The 23,300-nt window shown below is 42.9% G+C and overlaps 1 protein-coding gene across 2 annotated transcripts; it reads left to right on the top strand.

Moving 5' to 3' along the window:
* Positions 1 to 989: 989 nt before the first annotated feature.
* Positions 990 to 21,681, top strand: LOC307143441 (uncharacterized protein). 2 transcript variants are annotated; one of them, XR_013818608.1, is made up of 4 exons: positions 990 to 1,226; positions 3,334 to 3,906; positions 5,931 to 6,156; positions 20,617 to 21,384. XR_013818608.1 is itself a non-coding variant. In XM_079844994.1 (3 exons), exons 1-3 carry the CDS (start codon positions 1,037 to 1,039, stop codon positions 21,045 to 21,047), a joined length of 1,194 nt encoding a protein of 397 aa, XP_079701120.1. In that variant the 5' UTR covers positions 993 to 1,036; the 3' UTR covers positions 21,048 to 21,681. The 2 variants fall into 2 exon arrangements, 1 of the variants encoding a protein (XP_079701120.1); XM_079844994.1 differs by lacking the exon at positions 5,931 to 6,156 and having other exon boundaries at positions 993 to 1,226; positions 20,617 to 21,681.
* Positions 21,682 to 23,300: the final 1,619 nt, after the last annotated feature.

Here is a 23,300-nt window from a genome sequence, read left to right as displayed (position 1 = left end):
TTGTCGCCATGTCGTTCAGACGCTGTTATTTTCATCCCGGAGTCAAATCACCTTTGTTTGGCCTTCAGGGGCTGTAGTTTGAGCGCGTTCATCTCCCCGTTATGGTAAGAGGCGTGACCTTTCCGGTAACGTGCGCTCTGCGTGCCCTAAGCTGCTGTCGAATCACAACACGGGAACCGCTGGCACAATCAGAACTCGTTACGTATTTCTGAAGGAGGGACTTTATAGAACGAGGAAATTCTCAGGCCGTTTTGAGGACAGTGAAAACAGCAGTATACAGATAAGTAAATTGTGTGAAAAATACTGTGTTTTTTTACACATGAAACATGAACACAGGACCTTAGGACCTTTAAGTTCACTTAAATTAAAAGTTGTTTTTTTAAAGCCTAATAAATGTTGAAATTGGGAGCTTTCAGTTATACTGTAATGTAACATTAATGTTTCATAGAGACTTTATCAGTGATACTGGCCTTCATTCATAAAAAGATGCCATTACAACACATATTTTAAATATTAAATACATATATAAATACATTGTCTTTAAATTGTTTCTACATTAATTTGGAGAGTAACTGAAAGTATTACAATATCAAAATATTAAAAACTTGCGATTAATCGCGATTAATTACAGAAAAAAAAATGATTAATTAGTTAATTTTTTTAATCGATTCCCAGCACTAATATATATATATATATATATATATATATATATATATATATATATATATATATATATATATATATATATATATATATATATATATATATATATATATATATATATATATATATAGCCTATAACAACAAGATTGTATTTGAGAATATAATTAAGCAATTCACTATTTCATTTATTCATTATTTATTTATTAGTAGTATTATTATTTTAGATTTAAGTTAGTAAGCTGACTGTGCTAGGGTGTTCCACACTCCAGTTCAGTTGGTGGCGGTAATGCACCTAAATGCTGGTTTGCCAGCCGCCAATAAACATAAAGAAGAAGAAGAAACGGAAGAGAGAGTTTGTAACAAAACGAACAAAATGGGACTTGTGTCTATTCATTCGTTTTTGGTGAAGCGGCTGACAGCAGTAGCCGAAGAAATATTTGACGCTGTCAAAGACAATATGATTGAATATGAGCAGGAGATAGAGCGTTTAAAGCAGGAGAATTGTTGTCTTAGGAGCACACTGACTCACAGCCGAAACGGCATCTATGCAGAAACACGCCATGGTCAGTAAAACATTCACTGTATAAACTATTTTTATTTTGACATGGTCATTGGAAATACCATGTTTTTTGGCCATGATCAATGTTAGTACTATGGAATTATCTGAAGTGTCTTGTTTTCAGGTTACCTTCATGTTACTGCAGTCAGTCAGAATACGTTGTGTAACGTTATTCACCAACGCCAAATCTCAAGTGTGTTGTTCTCACTTAACTCATATTATAACAGACGCCATAAAATATGATAAATTGTAGTCTATTTTAATTGCCATCGTTAAATTAACCCAGTAAAGCCTGACATGAAATAATAGTAAGAAAAAACTATTTGTATATATTTTCATTGTGATTTTATGTATTTGACACATCAGGCTTTTCTTGCCCATATAGAGAGAATATTGAGCTCACACTCAACGTAACACCTCGATTAGCCTATTCAGTGACCTTAACTGAGCAATTTTGTGCAGATGTTGTTGGTTATATGGCCAAAATTTAAGAATATGATAGTTTACACTGAAATCATTTTCAACAGAATCTTTAGTTATTTTTTTTATAACAGTATAACAAACTAAATGCATATCTGTTTTCAGTATGTATCTCCCAATATGTCGTAATAAGATGTTATTTAAAAGCTTAAGATCAAGTGTATTTTTAATAAAATATTTTTATAAAAGTATTTTTAATTTTGGAGGGCAAAACAGTTTAATGCAATGCAATACAATAATGATTGAGAAAATAAACAATCCTCAAATACAGGTTGTATCATATTCAATATACTTTAACAGAGCTGCACGATTCTGGATAAATTAAGAATCACTTTTTTTTTAAGGACATCACAATTCTCCCATGATTCTGAATAGTCAACCAAACAAAATAAACATGGAATTTACTATAGGCTCTAAAGGTATGAAAGCGTATGTGTAGCAATATTCAATTTGAAATGTTATATGCAAAATAGCAATGCAATATGTAAAATGGCAATGCATTTCTGTATTTAGATTTACATTTTCCAGTACATATGTGCAGTGTTTGGTGAAAATTTGAAATGAAAATTCAATTATATAATTTTAATTTGCCATTCCCTATACTAGTTTTAATGTTTAAATTAAATACATATTTTAATGCTTTACAAGTTGCAAAATTAAAATGTATTACTCAAATTGATTTTCAAGCAAAAATTGTAGCAAAATTGTCATTTAAATGTAATTTTAGACTAGGTAGACACTTGGGATTCCATTTTCATCATAATACCGTGTGATTATTGTAGCAAAATGCAGTGTGAATTTCAAAATGCATTCTGAGCCAAAGGTATGGCAAAAGGGTAGCAAAATAATGTTTCTTTTTTCTTAAATGCATTTATGGGTATCAATATTTAATTTAAAATGTAATATGCAAACTGACAATGCAATATGTAAATGGGAATGTATTTCTGTATTTAAATTTACATTTTAAATATGAATGTGCAACATTTGGAGCAAAATGCTAATTCAAATTAAATTATATAATTTACATTTGCTATATCATGTACTAGTTTTAACATATCATTTAAACATATATTTTAAAGCTTTATAAGTTGCAAAATTGAAATGAAAATGTATTACAGAAATTATTAGATATGTTTAACATGTTTCAATGTCAAATCAATGTCTCGATAGAATATAGAATTTTACCCAACTATGATGACTTCCACTTCTGAGAACCCTGGACATTTAAAAAGGGGTCCATTCTAATAACAATATAAATGTTATTCTTGCGTTTTATATTTTTTTTTTAGAAATAAAAAAAACATTAAAAGATTTCATAGCAAAAAGACGTGTACCACAACCTTTTTTTTTTGTTCTTTCTTTTTATTCTAGAAGACTGATGACAAATGTAATATGTTAATCTAAAATTGGCTCTAAAAAATACCAAGCATGATTGATGTCCTCCAGCTAAATAAAATCAAAGTCTAAAGCTAAAAAAAGACAGTTTGTGACAACATCTTACACTTTGCAATTTTATTTGAAATGTCAACTCTGTTTTCCCAAACTCCGCAAACTGGATATTTAAATAACATTGTTATATAGCGTTTCCCTGTCTTACAAGTAAAAACTAATTTTGTGCTTCTGTCACACAGATAATCAGAGAGATGGAGGTCTGCATGGTCCATTGGGTTCAGAACTCTCAGAAATACAAGTAAAGATGGAGGTTGCCACTGTGGTGTCCCATGAGCCTTTGAGACAAGCTTCTACCAATACTTCTCCCCTTTCTGAAGGTTTTAAATGGGAGGAACCCTCTCACTGCCTCTCACTCCTGCCAAATGTGCTGTCTAAGAATGAAAATAATGGTGGTACAGATACACAATCATCAATCACAATTAAGTCAGAGCTGTGTGAAAATCAGGCTGATCATTCATACTCATCTGCAGTTCAGTCTGGCAGTGATTGTCATGTTGAACTTCCAGCACCTGAACAAGACCTGCAGTCTCTTCAAATTTACATTGAAACTTCTAATGAGATGTCACAAAAGGCAATTCAAAGTCACCAAAACACATTAATATGCAAGATTTGCAGAAAAATTTTCAGCACCAAAGGACGTTTGCAGAAACACACTTTAGTGCACCAGAACGAGACGCCTTTCTGCTGTGGTTCATGTGGGAGTCGTTTCAAATCGAAATTCCACTTGAAAGAACATGAGAGACTTCATACAGGTGATTATCACTACAGCTTCCAATCAAAGTCTGCCAGTCTTAATTCTTAAAAAAAAAAGGTGGCCAAGGGCTCAGCTGCTCGGGTTGAGTTAGAACGCAATCAGACAGAACGTGTTTTTCAGGTTCGAAAAACGTGATGTGCACTGCACTGCCTTTTATTGGTCGACGTTTTTCAATTTAGAAAATAGAAGAGCTCTGCAGTTTTTTTTATGTTGCTAGGAAACCCCCGAATCAGCTGTCCTGTCCATAGATATCCATTATAAAGGCTAGATGTCTCGTCCACGCTGCTGGCCAATGGAGGTCGACGTCCGCACCTGGCGGCCATCTTGTCACAGGCAGCTCGCTCACTCATAACATTGTTTTCATGGGTGCTAGCACTTTTTAAATAACCATAACTTGCTCAATTTTCTACCGATTTTCAAACTGTTTGGTTTGTTATAAACGTCAGAGATGTAGTTATGACACTGCATACTTATGAAAAATTATTAATAATTTGTTCAAGCACCCATAATTATAGCCACGTTAATAAAGTTTGTAAGAAACCAAACCATTTGTAAATCTGTCTAGATTTCAGTGAGATAAGAGTATTTGTGTTCATGCAGATCACTCGCCTTACATCAGGTACCACAGAGCCCTGCCTGTGACAAGATGGCCACCAGTGATGACGTTAGAGACTCCGCCGTAAGACATCTAGCCTTTTTTATGGATATCTATGAATGTAACGGTCACCACAACGGAAGGCCCGCCTCTCCATTCATTCGATTGGACAATGGGGGGAAAACGCGATGATGTCGGGCCCTTTTCTGCTCAGAGGTTTTTTTTTCAACTTCATGCGCTCAGAGAGCTCCTTCAAAAACGTGAGGCGCAGCATGCGGTTAAAACGTGAGGTGCCCGGGGCGCATAAGCAGCGCGCATAACGCTCACTGCCATCAGAAATCTATAAATAAAAAGAAAAAAAACGCCTGTCACTGCAAAAATGCGTTCTGTCTGATTGGGGCCTTAGGCAGGTCATTCCACCAGCAGGGAACAGTCCAGGTAAAGGTCTGTGAAAGTGATTTGAGTAAGTCTGAAGAAGTAAATTAAGCTATGGGGTTGCACAGCCAGTGGTTCTGTAGGCAAACATCAGTGCCTTGAATTTGATACAAGCTGCTATTGGCAACCAGTGCAAATTGATGTAGAGGAGTAGGACGTGCGCTCTCTTTGGCTCATTAAAGGCCAGATTTGCTGTAGCTTTGCTGACTAGTGTTGCCTTTCCAATGTTGAAGTGCCTAAACCTCGTTTTAAATGTCATTACTCTCCCCCAATTTGTTCCAAACCCATAAGACTTTTCAAACTCTAAATTGTTTTTGTTTTTTTTGCACTAATTCTAATATTATTTTTTTTCCAATTGAAACTTTCCTGCTCCAAAAAGTAAGTAATACATGAGACTCCAGTGATTTAATCCAAATTTCCAGAAGCAATGTATTTCTCTAAAAAAAAAAAAAGTTAGTTCATTGTTGGCCAACGATAAGATACTGAGGCATTTATTGAGGTATTTTGAGTCAATGAGGCACTAATAAAGTGATGTTAATGATATCATGAATTGGGGTTTTAGTCCAAAGAATGAAATCGTTTTGTAGGGCTGTACAATTGATTAATCACATCTCACATCACATACAAGTCTGTGTTTACATAATATGTATATATATATATATATATATATATATATATATATATATATATATATATATATATATATATATATATATATATATATATATATATATATATATAATATTTATTTGTTTGTGTGTGTGTTTATACCATATATAGACACACACACACTGGCATCAAAATGTTAGCAGCAGATCATTTAGGTCCTGTAATTTGCGAGGTTGGGCCTCCATTGATTGCACTTGTTTGTTCAGCACAACCCACAGATGCTCGGTTGGATTGAGATCTTGGGAATTTTGAGGTCAGTCAACACCTCAAACTCGTTGTTATGCTCCTCAAACCATTCCTGAACCATTTTTGCTTTGTGGCAGGGCGCATTATCCTGCTGAAAGAGGCCACAGCCACCAGGGAATACTGTTTCCATGAAAGGGTGAACATGGTCTGCAACAATGCTTAGGTCGGTGGTACGTGTCAAAGTAATATCCACTTGGATGGCAGGACCCAAGGTTTCCTAGCAGAACATTGCCCAAAGTATCACACTGCCTCCGCCGGGTTTCCTTCTTCCCATAGTGCATCCTGGTGCCATGTGTTCCCCAGGTAAGCGACTCACACACACCCGGCCATCCACAAGATGTAAAAAAAAACCGTGATTCATCAGTCCAGGCCACCTTCTATTGCTCCGTGGTCCAGTTTTGATGCTCACGTGTCCGCTGTTGGCGCATTCAGCGGTGGATAGGGGTCAGCATGGGCACCCTGACTGGTCTGCGGTTATACAGCCCCATATGCAACAAACTGCAATGCACTGTGTATTCTGACACCTTTCTATCAGAACCAGCATTAACTTCTTGAGGAATCTGAGCTACAGTAGCTCGACTGTTTGATCGGAACACACGGGCCAGCCTTCGTTCCCCACGTGCATCAATGAGCCTTGGCCTACCATGACCACTGCAGACTGGGAACACCCCACAAGAGCTGCCGTTTTGGAGATGCTCTGACCCAGTCGTCTAGCCATCACAATTTGGCCCTTGTCAAACTCGCTGAAATGAGCATTTATGCTTGCCCATTTTTCCTGCTTCTAACACATCAACTTTGAGGACAAAATGTTCACTTGCTGCCTAATAAATCCCACCCAATACCTGGTGCCGAAGAGATGTCAATTGTCATAATGTTATGCCTGATCGGTGTCTGTATATAACACACACACACACACACACACACACACACACACACACACACACACACACACACACACACACACACACACACACACACACACACACACACACACACACACAGAGAAATACACTCACCTAAAGGATTATTAGGAACACCATACTAATATACTGTGTTTGACCCCCTTTCGCCTTCAGAACTGCCTTAATTCTACGTGGCATTGATTCAACAAGGTGCTGAAAGCATTCTTTAGAAATGTTGGCCCATATTGATAGGATAGCATCTTGCAGTTGATGGAGATTTGTGGGATGCACATCCAGGGCACGAAGTAGAGGGCTGCATTGGGATTGAGTCCCGCCGGGTCCCGCGGGACCCAACGTAAATCTCGCAGGAGCGGGCGGTTTGAATTTTGCTGCGGGCGGGAATGGGCGGCTAAAAAAAATCGCGGGAATCGGCGGGATAGGGAGGTTGCCTAACGACATGATGGAGAAGATGTCAATAGATGATGTAGAAAAGAACCCCAAACGAGGTATTTACAGCACAAAAGCTAAACAAGGAAAGTCTGACATTTGGAGAAGTTTCTCAATTGTTTTGGTAGGCAAAATCATGCGGTATAACGTTATATGTATTAGAGCCCGACCGATAAAGGATTTTTAAGGCCGATACCGATACAAATATTTGGTCACTTAAAAATCCGATATTCCGATATATCAGCCGATATATATATAAAAAATAAAATAATAAAATAACAGAAACGCGTAAAAAAACACAAACAGATTTCCCTTATACATCAGTTATTTGTAGTTATTCATGATCCCTCAGCCTCTCTAAAATAATATGATAATGCAGTTTAAAAATAAACTTGTTTGTTTTATTGTTACAACAGAACAGAGGAACATAAAATATATTAAAGTTCTGATAAATAAAATGTATAAAAATACAAACTTAAGATATGAAACTTAAAGTCGTTTGGACGAAAACACAATAGGCTAACAAAAACAAAAAATCAAAGTTACCAGTATTAATAGATGTGGTAAGCTTTATAAATATAACTTTTAGCAAGACTGGAAAAAAAATATTCAGTTAAGTTCTAGAAGTTCTGATAAATAACAACAACAGCAAAACATAAACTATATACAGTATAAAAATGAGCCACCTTATAATTACAATGTCAACTTGCTTATCTCTTTACATGCACTTTTAATTCTATCCATCAAGCTTCCACAAACCATTTTCAATCATCATTTGCTGCCTGCCTTCTAAAATCTACTAACGTTACTGATGATGACTCGTGTAATCCATTATTTGACTCGTTAATGCGGCGTCTGAACGAAGTCACGCACTTTCGTTCACTCTTCACGAGCCTAACTTACGATTTACAATGCAGAGACTGGAACTACAAATATACTAGTTATAAATACAGTAATCATTACTTTATTTAGGCAGAATAAGTTTGTTGTGATTTCCAAGGCGCATTAATGTTAGCGGTCTCCCACTGATAGCCATGGCATTAGCTAGCTTTGTGGTTAGCGTCTATGATAAGTTATAATTTAGAAATATGTATACTTTTTCAAAATAACGGGCAGGGGAGAGATGATACGTCTCATGCTGTCAAACTGTCAGACTATTAAAGAAATACATTTTATTCAGTCACATTGTCCGAGGTAAAATAAGTCAGTCAACTGTAACCTAGCGTAATTACCAGCTCTCTTGGCTTACATGTAACAGCAAAACTGGACTTGGCAGTTACAAATTGTGTCATGTTATTTGAGTTAAGAGAACTGATGGGGATGTTCTTTTAACTGTTATTCAATTCAAGCAATGTATGTCTCGTTGCCAACTTACATGCATTTCGCGGATGATCTGTGTTGTGAATGCAGCGCTCAGAGCCCTGAAGCTCAGCATGACTCTGCTGGATCAGCTGGTGGTGTTGCCAGCCGGCACGTTGTAGAGCGCCCTCTGGTGGACAAACTATGAAACGCCAACACTCAATGTGTTTGAGAGGCGTTTCGTCCGGTTTTTTTATTTTTAAAAAAATATTCATTTATCGGCCATCATAAATGCCGATACCGATAGTTTGGAAAAAGCCTAATATCGGCCGATAATATCGGCCCGCCGATATATCGGTCGGGCTCTAATATGTATCCACATATTGCGCAGCTGGCAAATACATAGCTACTTGATCATACCTCACCAAAAACGCTCAGCACTCCCTGCAGGTCAAGTTGACTGTTTGGTGTCTTTGACAAACAATACATAGAAGTTTAGTGAGTGGAAATGGATTGTTTCTAAATGTCCGTTTGCTATTTTGTGTTCACATTACGTTCTGTTGAAGCATGTTTTCTCAGGTTTCCTTTCAGTCGGTCACGTTCGACGTACGTCGGAACTGACCGACGAATTGGGATCTGTTTTTTGTTTCTCAATCTGTTTTTCTGTTTTGCAAAGCAGTCTATTTGATAAAAACGAAATTATATTTGAATGTATTTGTCTTTTTTTTTTTTTTACATGCAGGCCAGGGAAACGAAACAAACAACCCCATGAATCTCTTTAATAATATCAATACAAATACATGTTTTTTTTTTCCTGCGGGACGGGAGAAGACACAAAATCATTGCATCTCTATTATTGTGCGGGAATAAATTCTCAGAGTTTTGCGGGTGCGGGCGGGAGTGGACATGCATATTGCGGGAGCGGGCGGGAGTGTAACACATACGTTGCGGGAGCGGGTGGTAATGGTCAGAAATTCGGCGGGTGCGGGCGGGAGCGGGATGAAGAAAACAGTCCCGCGCAGGGCTCTAGCACGAAGCTCCCGTTCCACCACATCCCAAAGATGCTCTATTGGGTTTAGATCTGGTGACTGTGGGGGCCATTTTAGTACAGTGAACTCATTGTCATGTTCAAGAAACCAATTTGAAATGTTTCGAGCTTTGTGACATGGTGCATTATCCTCCTGGAAGTAGCCATCAGAGGATGGTACATGGTGGTCATAAAGGGATGGACATGGTCAGAAACAATGCTCAGGTAGTCCATGGCATTTAAACAATGCCCAATTGGCACTAAGGGGCTTAAAGTGTGCCAAGAAAACATCCCCCACACCATTACACCACCACCACCAGCCTGCACAGTGGTAACAAGGCATGATGGATCCATGTTCTCATTCTGTTTACACCAAATTCTGACTCGACCATCTGAATGTCTCAACAGAAATTGAGACTCATCAGACCAGGCAACATTTTTCCAGTCTTCAACTGTCCAATTTTGGTGAGCTTGTGTAAATTGTAGCCTCTTTCCTATTTGTAGAGGGTTGATGAGTGGTACCCGGTGGGGTCTTCTGCTGTTGTAGCCCATCTGCCTCAAGGTTGTGCGTGTTGTGGCTTCACAAATGCTTTGCTGCATACCTCTGTTGTAACGAGTGGTTATTTCAGTCAAAGTTGCTCTTCTATCAGCTTGAATCAGTCGGCCCATTCTCCTCTGACCTCTAGCATCAACAAGGCATTTTCGCCCACAGGACTGCCGCATACTGGATGTTTTTCCCTTTTCACACCATTCTTTGTAAACCCTAGAAATGGTTGTGCGTGAAAATCCCAGTAACTGAGCAGATTGTGAAATACTCAGACCGGCCCGTCTGGCACCAACAACCATGCCACGCTCAAAATAGCTTAAATCACCTTTCTTTCCCCTTCTGACATTCTGTTTGGAGTTCAGGAGATTGTCTTGACCAGGACCACACCCCTAAATGGATTGAAGCAGCTGCCATGTGATTGGTTGATTAGATAATTGCATTAATGAGAAATTGAACAGGTGTTCCTAATAATCCTTTAGGTGAGTGTGTGTATATATATATATATATATATATATATATATATATATATATATATATATATATATATATATATATATATATATATATATATATATATATATATATATATATATATATATATATAATGTAATATTATATAAATATTTCTGTGTGTGTGTGTTTATACAGACACCGATTAGGCATAACATTATGACAATTGACATCTCTTGACAATTGACATCAGACAATTGACATCTGACATCTCAATTGACATCTGTCTGTATATAAACACACACACACACACGTTGGGTTTTCATGTTTTATGGGGACTTTCCATAGGCGTAATGGTTTTTATACCGTACATACCGTATATTATATCCCCCTACACTGCCCCTGCCCCTAAACCTACCCATCACAGGAGACATTCTGCATTTTTACATTTTCAAAAAACATCACTTAGTCTGATTTATAAGATGTTTTCCTCATGGGGACATAAAAATGTCCCCACACGGATGAGGATTTCGGATATTGCCATCTTTGTGGGGACATTTTGTCCCCATAACGTAGGGATTACCAGTTAAGACACACACACACACACACACACAGATGTTATATATATATATATATATAAACAGACATTTATGTTGGATGTGATTAATCGTGATTAATCGATTTTACAGCCCTCTTAATTTGCATTTTGGGGTGACCCATATCAACATTGTGTTTTAATAGGATTGTCAAAATTAAAAAAATGCAGTGTTTTTTTTCTTCTCTCTCCAGAACTCAAATATGTACTGGTGCGCTGTCTGTGAAGCAGCTCTGTGAACAAACGCCTGTAGCATGCGCACAGAATGCCGCTTCAGACAGCGTCTCAGTGCCACATTGAGTTCTCTTTCACATTTGAACGGACAAAAGAAACCACACAAAATTTAGTCGAAATTAGCCCGTTATTCAAGTCAAGTCAACTTTATTTATATAGCGCTTTTACAATGCAGATTCTTTCAAAACAGCTTCACAGTGTTAAACAGGAAAATAATGCAACAGAATTTTATTTGGCCGTACAGCCGCTCCGGAGAAAATGATGTCATCTAGCTCAGTTCAATTATCATACAATGTGGGCAGTAGATTAGTTATTATATCAGTAATTTAGTTTATATGGTTAATTTAGTTTACTAATTAGATTTATTTGGATATTTAGTTGAAAAATGTAGTGTCCCCAACTGAGCAAGCCAAGCCAAAGGCGACAGTGTCAAGGAAACCAAAACCCCATCAGGTGACCTAATGGAGAAAAATAAACCTTGGTAGAAACCAGGCTCAGTCGAGGTGCCAGTTCTCCTCTGGCCAATTAACAAACAGCGTGTGATTATTATTCTGGCAACTTTACAGGTCAGGGGTCATATTAGATCGGATGATCGATTGATCTTAGATTCATCGGTCATATTAGATTGGAATATTCAAAAGATCGGAGGCAACACGCCGGAGACGGGTTTATAGAGGATGACGTATGGTTTAAACAATTATTAAAGTGCAATATTTGAAAGATCGGAGCCATCAGGCCGGAGACAGGTTTATTGAGGATGCCGTATTGACTAAACAATTATTAAATTGCAATATTCGAAAGATCGGAGCCGTCAGGCCAGAGACAAGTTTATTGAGGATGACATATCGATTAAACAATTATTAAATAGGAATATTCGAAAGATCGGAGTCATCACGCCGGAGACGGGTTTATTGAGGATGCCGTGTCGATGAGGTAATTTCAGGGGGAGTCTAATTGACACAGTCTCTGCAGACACTTCAGGGTCATGCGTTGGTCATGTCTGGGCGCAGATCCGGCAGGGCAACCAGAAGCACAACACATGTGCATTTATACTACGAATGCAATCTTGTCAAATGCGTTTTCACCTTCCTCCGGAAGTGGTCAAAAGTGGACAAGCTCAAAATGTTTTAGATCCTGTTTACACCTGTATTTAATGTCGTCCACTTGTGATTCGATCAACCAAAATGTTAATCTTAATACCAGGTGTAAACAGGGCCAAAGCGACAGCACCCTAATAAACCCTCTGCTGTTTGTAACTAATGTTAATTAAAGAACAAAAAACAAAGAGAAAATCACTCACTGCTCTTGACATTAAAAATTTTAGCTTTCAGTTATACGCTAATGTTGAATGTCTATAATTAATGGCTAGAATTGAGGGGGGAAAAACATGTAATAGAGACATCAGTATCAGTACAGGTATCAGTGATACTGTCCTTAATTCATAGTACTTAGAAAAAAGATTAAACAAATATTTAAAATGTACTCCATTTCTATTGTTTCTACATTGTTTTGGATATTCAGTGTGAAAATATTACAATATAAAAAATATATTAAAAACTTAAAAAATGTGTGATTAATTTGCTATTTTTGTATGTATTGATAGCACTAGTTCCCTTTCGTTCAGTCACTACGACGTACGTTAGTGACTAACGAATGGGGGTTTCGCTTAGAAGCCAATCATCTTCGAGTATTCAACAGCGCCCAATGGCAGTGCCAATGCCATGGGCATGCGGAATTTGCATGCGTAACTCCGCCCCACCTCGTGGGTATATCAGGAAGTACGCTGGCAACATCGCATTATGTTTCTGCTTTGGAGCCAAGAGGATCTCTTCACTCCTTCAAGCCTGATCTGAGTCTTCGACAGCTTTTCGAGACGAACAGCTTTCCAGAGGCGTTGGTGTTACGGCGCGTTCCAGTGATCATCATACTGCCTGCCTGCTGATCTGCGCAGTGGTCCACTAGACAGCTGGTGTGTGGTCCCTGGGCGCTTCGGCGTTCTCTGCGAGGCTTCCTCTCCTAAAAGAGCTTACACGTGACGCGTCCTTTTCAGGATGTCTCGTCCGTGTACTTCTGGGTGTGGTCGGTCGTTATCTCCCTCTGATGGGCACACACACTGCCTGGTATGTTTGGGCTTTCAACATGCCCAGGCAGCGTTTGTGGATGAGTTATGTTCCCACTGCGGGGACATGACCATCGCGGTGTTGCGGTCAAGACTCCATGACCTTCGTAATGAAGTGAGAGTCCCCTCTACCACACCCCGATCTACTGAGTCCCAGAGGCCCAGTACTTCGGCTGGTGGTCAGGGTGACCTGACGGTTACGGTGTGGAACAAAGCCCCGACGCTCATGCCTCGGGCCACACCCCCGTCTTGCACACTGCAACCCGCGAGCGTTCAGACGCAGATCGCGGGGCCGGCTCCGGCCCCCCCGCGTGTCTCGTTTGGCGCTCCAGAGGAAGATGCGATGTCGATCACCGCATCACAAGGTGGGCTCGAGTCCTCTGAGGATGATGACTCGGCTGTGCTGCCGCCTTCGGGCGCGCCAGCATTGCCCGAGTCGGACCCAGAGCTGACAGCCATGTTGTCTCGGGCAGCCGCGAGCCTAGGGATAGAGTGGAACCCTCCACCCCGTCCCGAACGCTCAAGGCTCGACTATTGGTTTTTGGGAGCCCGCGCTGACAACAGTCAGTCCCCGCCCCCAATACCTTTCTTTCCCGAGCTGCATGAGGAACTCGCGCGGTCCTGGAAGTCCCCGTTGTCTTCCCGTGACCGTTCGGCGACTTCCTCCGCCTTCTCCGTCCTCGATGGGGCGGCAGCTAAAGGGTACACTGGGGTCCCTCCAGTTGAACGTTCTGTTGCGATGCAACTGTGTCCTCAGAGCGCTTCAACCTGGCGTGGTGATCCTAAGCACCCCTCCAAAGCCTGTCGATTCACATCAACCTTGGTGGCGAAATCGCACAGAGCCGCGGGGCAGGCTGCCGCTTCGCTGCATGCCATGGCGATCCTTCAGGTCTACCAGGCCAGGATCCTCAAGGACATGCACGAGGCCGGAGTTGATCCGGGGCTCTTAAATGAGCTGCGTGCCGCCACCGACCTCGCCCTCCGGGCGACGAAGGTGACCGCACGCTCCCTGGGTCAAGTGATGTCCACAAATGTGGTCCAGGAGCGTCACCTGTGGCTGAACCTGGCTGATATGCGGGACACCGAGCGGACCCGGTTCCTCGATGCCCCCATATCCCAGGCCGGCCTCTTCGGCGGGGCGGTTGAGGACTTTGCCCAACAGTTCTCAATCGCCCAGAAGCAGACTGAGGCTATCAAACACGTACTGCCCCGGCAGCCAGCTGCTGCCTCCACCCAGCCGCCGGCACAGTCGTCTCAGTCTGCTCCACGCCGAGGACGCCCTCCTAAGGCTCCCGCCCCTCCCACCCGGTCCAAGCAGCAGCCTTCACCCGGGCCGGGTCGCGGAGGAAGCCGTAGGAAGGCGTCCAAGTCCCCTCAGGCCGCCCCGCTAAACGCCAGGCCAAGCGGCGCTCCTGAGACGGACAGCTCAGGGATGGGAAATTCTTTCGAGGAGATGGTAGCAGGACCACTCCTTCCCCCGGTGGAGGGCCGGGGGAGAATCCTTTGTTCAGCTGCTGGCCCCCGGGTCAGCAGCACCCTATTTTGGTCAAAGAAATAATTAACACTCCCATCCCTGAGCCCACAGAGTCCGGTGATGACGGTGCGCGCCACCCACGGGTCCCGCCACTCGCATCCCACTCTGTCGCCAGCCTCCTGGCAGAGCAGACCCCAGTGGAACGTGCGTCCTTCCCTGGTCTCCTCTGTCAGGACGCAGCTGTCAACCGTGCCCCCGCACCGGGACGCCCCACAGCCTCCCATGTCCGGGCCGGTGACGCTGCATCGCTGCAAGCCCACACCGGGTACGTCTGTACTCCGTATGACCCCGCTGGTGCAGTTTCTGGATGTCTGGCTTCAGCTTCCAGGGCTGTCCCGCTGGGTCGCGCGGACCGTCAGGCGCGGCTACGCGATTCAGTTCGCGCAGGTTCCTCCCTGCTTCCGGGGAGTCCGTTCCACCATGATCGGGGCCAACGCCCCCGTCATGCGAGCGGAGATTGCCACCCTACTGGCGAAGGGTGCGATCTAACCTGTCCCTCCAGCCGAGATGAATTACGGGTTTTACAGCCCGTACTTCATTGTACCCAAAAAGACCGGTGGGCTACGGCCAATCCTGGACCTGCGCGTCTTGAACCGTTACCTTCACCGGTTTCCGTTCAAGATGTTGACAGCGAAACGCCTTTTCGAATGCGTTCGTCCACACGATTGGTTTGCAGCGATCGACCTGAAGGACGCCTACTTCCATGTCTCCATTCTACCTCGACACAGACCGTTCCTACGGTTTGCTTTCGAGGGGCGGGCATATCAATACTAGAGCCCGACCGATATATCGGCGGGCCGATATTATCGGCCGATATTAGGCTTTTTCCAAACTATCGGTATCGGCATTTATGATGGCCGATAAATGAATATTTTTTTAAAAATAAAAAAACCGGACGAAACGCCTCTCAAACACATTGAGTGTTGGCGTTTCATAGTTTGTCCACCAGAGGGCGCTCTACAACGTGCCGGCTGGCAACACCACCAGCTGATCCAGCAGAGTCATGCTGAGCTTCAGGGCTCTGAGCGCTGCATTCACAACACAGATCATCCGCGAAATGCATGTAAGTTGGCAACGAGACATACATTGCTTGAATTGAATAACAGTTAAAAGAACATCCCCATCAGTTCTCTTAACTCAAATAACATGACACAATTTGTAACTGCCAAGTCCAGTTTTGCTGTTACATGTAAGCCAAGAGAGCTGGTAATTACGCTAGGTTACAGTTGACTGACTTATTTTACCTCGGACAATGTGACTGAATAAAATGTATTTCTTTAATAGTCTGACAGTTTGACAGCATGAGACGTATCATCTCTCCCCTGCCCGTTATTTTGAAAAAGTATACATATTTCTAAATTATAACTTATCATAGACGCTAACCACAAAGCTAGCTAATGCCATGGCTATCAGTGGGAGACCGCTAACATTAATGCGCCTTGGAAATCACAACAAACTTATTCTGCCTAAATAAAGTAATGATTACTGTATTTATAACTAGTATATTTGTAGTTCCAGTCTCTGCATTGTAAATCGTAAGTTAGGCTCGTGAAGAGTGAACGAAAGTGCGTGACTTCGTTCAGACGCCGCATTAACGAGTCAAATAATGGATTACACGAGTCATCATCAGTAACGTTAGTAGATTTTAGAAGGCAGGCAGCAAATGATGATTGAAAATGGTTTGTGGAAGCTTGATGGATAGAATTAAAAGTGCATGTAAAGAGATAAGCAAGTTGACATTGTAATTATAAGGTGGCTCATTTTTATACTGTATATAGTTTATGTTTTGCTGTTGTTGTTATTTATCAGAACTTCTAGAACTTAACTGAATATTTTTTTTCCAGTCTTGCTAAAAGTTATATTTATAAAGCTTACCACATCTATTAATACTGGTAACTTTGATTTTTTGTTTTTGTTAGCCTATTGTGTTTTCGTCCAAACGACTTTAAGTTTCATATCTTAAGTTTGTATTTTTATACATTTTATTTATCAGAACTTTAATATATTTTATGTTCCTCTGTTCTGTTGTAACAATAAAACAAACAAGTTTATTTTTAAACTGCATTATCATATTATTTTAGAGAGGCTGAGGGATCATGAATAACTACAAATAACTGATGTATAAGGGAAATCTGTTTGTGTTTTTTTACGCGTTTCTGTTATTTTATTATTTTATTTTTTATATATATATCGGCTGATATATCGGAATATCGGATTTTTAAGTGACCAAATATTTGTATCGGTATCGGCCTTAAAAATCCTTTATCGGTCGGGCTCTAATCAATACGCAGTTCTACCATTCGGGCTATCTCTGTCCCCTCGCGTCTTTACGAAGATTGCCGAGGCAGCCCTTGCGAACCCCGTGCTGCCGAAGGGGCGCATCCTGAATTACCTCGACGACTGGCTCATACTGGGTCACTCTCGAGAGCAGGTTTGCGGACACAGAGATTTGGTGCTCCATCACCTAGCCCGTCTGGGCCTTCGGGTCAACTGGGAGAAGAGCAAACTTTGCCCCGCGCAGAGGATCTCTTTTCTCGGCATGGATATCGACTCGGTCGCCATGTGCGCGCAGCTTTCGAGCGCGCGCGCAGTCTCTGCTGACTTCCCTTCGTCAAATCGAGGGCAAGAGTGCGGTTCCACTGAAACTGTTTCAGAGGCTCCTGGGGCATATGGCATCTGCAGCCGCGGTAACGCCGCTCGGATTGCTTCATATGAGACCGCTTCAGCACTGGCTACGCAATCGAGTCCCGAGATGGGCATGGCGGTCTGGCACGCTCCAGGTACAAGTGACTCGGGCCTGCTTACAGACACACACCCCGTGGTCGAACCTCAGCTTTCTACGGACCGGAGTGTCCTTAGAACGAGTTTCCAGGCATGTTGTTGTGACAACAGATGCATCATCCACGGGCTGGGGTGCCATGTGCAATGGACAAGCAGCCGCGGGCTCCTGGACAGGACCCCAGCGCCTTCTGCATGTCAATTGCTTCGAGTTACTGGCAGTACGGTTCGCCCTGCACCGCTTCCGAGCGTTGCTGAGGGGTCAACATGTACTAGTCAGGACAGACAACACGGCCGTAGTAGCGTACATCAACCACCAGGGCGGTCTACGCTCCCACCGTATGTCTCAACTCGCCCGCCATCTCGTTTTGTGGAGTCAGAAGCGCCTGAGGTCCCTTCGTGCTGTCCACATCCCGGGAGACCTGAACCGTGCAGCCGACGAGCTCTCACGGATTCAGCCTCTCCCCGGAGAGTGGAGACTCCACCCCCAGACGGTCCAGCTGATATGGGAACGGTTCGGCGACGCACAGGTAGATCTGTTTGCCTCCCAGGACTCTTCCCATTGCTCCCTGTATTATTCCCTGACCGAGGGCACCCTCGGCACGGATGCACTGGCGCACAGCTGGCCGTCAGGGCTACGCAAGTATGCGTTTCCCCCAGGGAGCCTTCTTGCACGGGTACTGTGCAAGATCAGGGAGGACAAGGAGCAGGTCATGTTGGTCGCCCCGTATTGGCACGGCCAGACCTGGTTCCCAGAACTTTTACTCCTTGCGACAGCCCCTCCCTGGCCTATTCCTCTGAGACCGGACCTCCTCACTCAGAGACGGGGCACCTTTTGGACGCGGCAGGTTTGAGTAGCCTTCCACCTGCGGTGGTCGCTACCATCACTTCCGCTAGAGCTGAGTCTACGCGACGCCTCTATGCGTTGAAGTGGAACCTCTTCGTCACATGGTGCTCTTCCCGCCAAGAAGACCCCTGGAAATGCCCGATCGGGTCCGTACTATCGTTTCTCCAGGAGGGGGTGGAGCGAAGGCTGTCTCCCTCCACCCTTAAAGTATATGTGGCCGCAATATCTGCCTACCACGATCTCCTGGGGGACAAAAAGGTAAGTCAGCACGACCTGATCATCAGGTTCCTGAGGGGGGCGAGGAGACTGAATCCTCCTCGCTCTCCTCTCGTTCCCTCTTGGGACCTCTCAGTAGTCTTAAGTGCTCTGCAGAGGCCTCCCTTTGAGCCTTTGCGGTCGGCTGAGATTAAGTTCTTGTCTATGAAGACGGCTCTGCTGACCGCATTGGCCTCGCTTAAGAGGGTCGGGGACCTGCAAGCATTTTCGGTTGACGAAGCGTGCCTTGAGTTCGGGCCGGCCAACTCTCACGTGATCCTGAGACCCCGGCCCGGATATGTGCCCAAGGTTCCTACCACTCCGTTCCGAGATCAGGTGGTGAACCTGCAAGCGCTGCCTTTGGAGGAGGCAGACCCAGCCTTGGCATTGCTCTGTCCAGTACGCGCTCTCCGCGCCTACGTAGACATGACGCGGTGTTTCAGGACCTCAGACCAGCTCTTTGTCTGTTATGGTGGAGAGCGGAAGGGAAGTGCTCTCTCAAAGCAGAGGTTGTCTCACTGGATAGTGGACACCATTGTTTTGGCATACCAGCAGCAAGGCCGACCATGTACCCTTGGTGTGAGGGCACACTCCACCCGGAGTGTGGCCTCCTCTTGGGCTCTAGCGCATGGCGCCTCGCGAACAGACATCTGCAGAGCTGCAGGCTGGGCGACACCCAACACATTCGCCAGATTCTACAATCTCCGAGTGGAGCCAGTGTCCGACTATGTACTCGCCCCTACGGGTGGCCGGTAATGGGCCAGGCTCAGGTGTCTTCGCTTGCTCGCCATTCCACTCCTAGGACTGGATACGTGCGATATTTTTCCTCAGGTGAGCTCCCCGAGAGCCCTGAGCTCCTCCAGCACTGCTTACGCCGACATCAGTTCAGTCTGCCCTTTCGAGCCCAGACCCTCATGTCCGGCCAGGTGCTCCGTGTGCATGGTTCCCTCCGGCGACCCCCACACGAGTATTTCCACCGTAAGCCTCCTCAGTGAGCAGGTGTCTTTCCCTTGGCAAGTCCCTGCCACCCCTAGGGTTAAAAATCCACCTTCGGCTGGTACCCTAGTGATCTTCCATATGTAGCCCTCAGCGGGTCATATGTGTATTCTCTAAGCCCTCCCTACGGTAGGCATCTTGGCATTCCCTCACTGGGATATGCTTCCCAGTGTACCTTGGTAATCCTGTGATAAGTGGGAGTCCTTCGTCCGTACTAGTCTTACGACAGGGTACTCACACTTACGCAGGGCACTGGATGACAGCTGAGTGGCGTTGTTGTATTGGAACCCCCATTCGTTAGTCACTAACGTACGTCGTAGTGACTGAACGAAAGGGAACGTCTCGGTTACGTATGTAACCCTCGTTCCCTGAGGAGGGAACGGAGACGTACGTTTCCTTTGCCACGTCAGCTGTTCTGCCTGGAACGCGGAGTTCAGTCTTGGCTCCTGCAGCAGTAACATAATGCGATGTTGCCAGCGTACTTCCTGATATACCCACGAGGTGGGGCGGAGTTACGCATGCAAATTCCGCATGCCCATGGCATTGGCACTGCCATTGGGCGCTGTTGAATACTCGACGATGATTGGCTTCTAAGCGAAACCCCCATTCGTTAGTCACTAACGTACGTCTCCGTTCCCTCCTCAGGGAACGAGGGTTACATACGTAACCGAGACGTTTTTAACAGATAATCATATTTGTAGACTTAATTGCAATAACATTTATTTCCCTACAGAAAGACGAGCAGAGGGACGGTTCGAAGAACCACTGAACTCACAGCTTTCCCATGTGGAAATAATTCTGCAACCAGAAAGTGTAAATGTGGACACAAACCAACGGCACTCTATTAAATCAAGTCTTTCTGATCAGGGACCCGGGAAATATCCTTTCTATTGTAAGATATGTGATAGGCCATTCAAACGTCTAAAGAGCATGAAAAACCACATGCTTTTACATCAAGGTGATCGAAACTACCCCTGTAAGTTTTGTGGCAGAAGATTCTATAAGAGCTGGCATCTTGCAGAACATTTAAGAATTCACACTGGTGAAAAACCATTTGGGTGCAATAAATGTGGAAAGGGGTTTGTTCAGTGGAATCAGGCAAGATCACATATAATCAAGCACCATGAAGGAGATATGTCACTGTTATCAAAGGAAAAAGCCTAAACCTGTAAATTGGCTTTTGTTATTACCACCTCTTTAGCAAGGAAATTAGAATAGTAATGTTAATTTTAAATTTCAGATGTACATTTCTAATAATAAATGTTACACAGAGACCTTTAACTCAGGTTTTGTAGATGCACATACTCTTCCTACACCCCATGTCTGTCATTTAAAAAAAGCCATTTTGCTTACATTTTATTTTAAATTTTTTACAGCATTTTACACAATGTACATGGTTTCAAAGCAGCTTTACAGAATTTTCTTTGCAGTACTAATATATAAAATTTAATAGGTATTCATTGTGCAGTTCTTGTTAATGCTTCATTAAACGTTATGCATTAATATATTTGTCATTATTCCACTAACAAGTAAACCAAAGGAAACTTATTTAAGGTGTACTCACAATAGGCGATCTGGGCACGGACTGATTGAACACGGACTGATTGAACTCGTATGCATGTAGTGTTACCAGAGTACAGAACTCGTATGTGCACTACTGTCATCATTACAACAAACACCTTCTATTACTACTTAGTACACTTTTGAATTATTCAGAGTAGATTTAGTGTTACGTTCCAAAAGTGTTTTGTGTATGTTTTTTTTCCTGTCCCCCGTTGTTTCTTTATTCCACTCCTAGGTGTACGATCCCTGGACCTTCCTGTCAATCATTGTGACTTTCTGCTTAACCAACCCACTGATTTCCAAGGGCCTGATTTTAAGGTGTGGGTGTGAGCGAAGTCAGCGTCCGATGTCACTTGAGTTTGTGTTGGCAGTCAGGCCTCAAGCATTGCATGTTTTGCGTGTTTTACAGGTCCATTTACAACCCTAGATATTGTCCCTAGAATGACATGGTCTGTTTTTGCCTTATTTGGAAGGGTCATGAATAGTAATGTGGAGTTCTGCTCTGATTGGCTGTTTCACTGCGCGTCAGCAGCCACTCACACAATGTTGTCATGACAACCGGCACACAACATTCACTTCAGGAGGTTACTATTATTAGTATTATTTCGTATCATATACCTTATAGAAAAGACGAGAGTCACATTTGTTTCTGTTGAGCCCGATTTATCAAAATGGTGCGTGTGCGCGCTTATCCTGGGTACCATGACAACAGTGCAAGTTATAGTAAGCATAAGCACCTGCTGATGACTCGCAGGCACTCACAGGAACACTAACGACTGAGCTCAGTATTTTGACTGAATAACGTTTTTTTTCTCACAATACCTTGTAGTATACCTCTTGAACACTTTCTATATATGACACGCGTCTCACTGTATCATTGCGTGATACTTTTGTATAATTTTTTTAATGTTTTAGCCTGCCATTGCCAATTCATTGCCATTATAGGAAGGAGCGCGTGCAGGACTATTTTTAAAATTTCTTCTTTTGAGGTCAGAAAAAGATAGAAGGACACAGGGAATTGGAACTACAGGGAGTGCAGAATTATTAGGCACGTTGATTTTCTGATCATATTTTTTTTCCAGGCACATTTGACCAATTCCAAACCACAGTAATCCTAATAACTACTATTGATTTAGTATTTAATAATGTATAAGTGATATATAATTGTTCATGAAGGCTGGAAATGAAAATCACCTTATATTCAGGTGTGCAGAATTATTAGGCATGTTTTCTTTTACAGATAAATTGAGCCAAAAAAGAGATTTAACTCAGACTGAAAAGTCAAAAAGTATTAAATGCCCATGAGAAGGATGCAATACTAATGCAATACTAGACGTTGCAGTTGGACAGTGAAATGCTCGTTGGGTCAGCAGGATCTGACAAAAACAGGTGGTGAAGAAAAGACACCTGTTAACTGCAAAAGAATTAAGAATTAAGGTGAAGAATTAAGGGTGAAACCATCAGGAACCCTTTAGTCTCCAGCGCCACCATTTTCCAAAGCTGCAACCTACCTGGAGTCTCCAAAAGTGCAAGGTGTCAGGATCTCAGAGACTTCAGTTAGGTAAAGAATCCTAAAAAATGACCCCCACTAGATAAGAATCACAAGCTGAAGTGTTGTAAAATACATGAAGAAGGTTTTTTTTATAGGTTTTATGGACAGATAGGTTGAGAGTGACTCTTGAAGGACCAGCACCACATCCTCTAGTACCACTGTTTGAAGAATTCATCTTCCAGAATCTGGCAGTACGTTTTGGGAGTTAATTTTTAGTCCATCTCTGCAAAACGGACTTCAGGATGGACTAAAATGAACTCCCAAAACGTACTGCCAGATTCTGGAAGATGAATTCTTCAAAC

This window comes from Gobio gobio (genome assembly GCF_949357685.1).
Source record: "Gobio gobio genome assembly, chromosome: 19".
NCBI lineage: Eukaryota > Metazoa > Chordata > Actinopteri > Cypriniformes > Gobionidae > Gobio > Gobio gobio.
This window is presented reverse-complemented; position numbering and strand designations above follow the sequence as displayed.

Coding starts and splice junctions, on each gene's coding strand:
- LOC307143441 (XM_079844994.1), top strand. CDS start 1,037: ATGGGACTTGTGTCTATTCATTCGTTTTTGGTGAAGCGGCTGACAGCA. Junction 1,227..3,333: donor CTATGCAGAAACACGCCATG/GTCAGTAAAACA, acceptor TCTGTCACACAG/ATAATCAGAGAGATGGAGGT. Junction 3,907..20,616: donor ACATGAGAGACTTCATACAG/GTGATTATCACT, acceptor ATTTCCCTACAG/AAAGACGAGCAGAGGGACGG.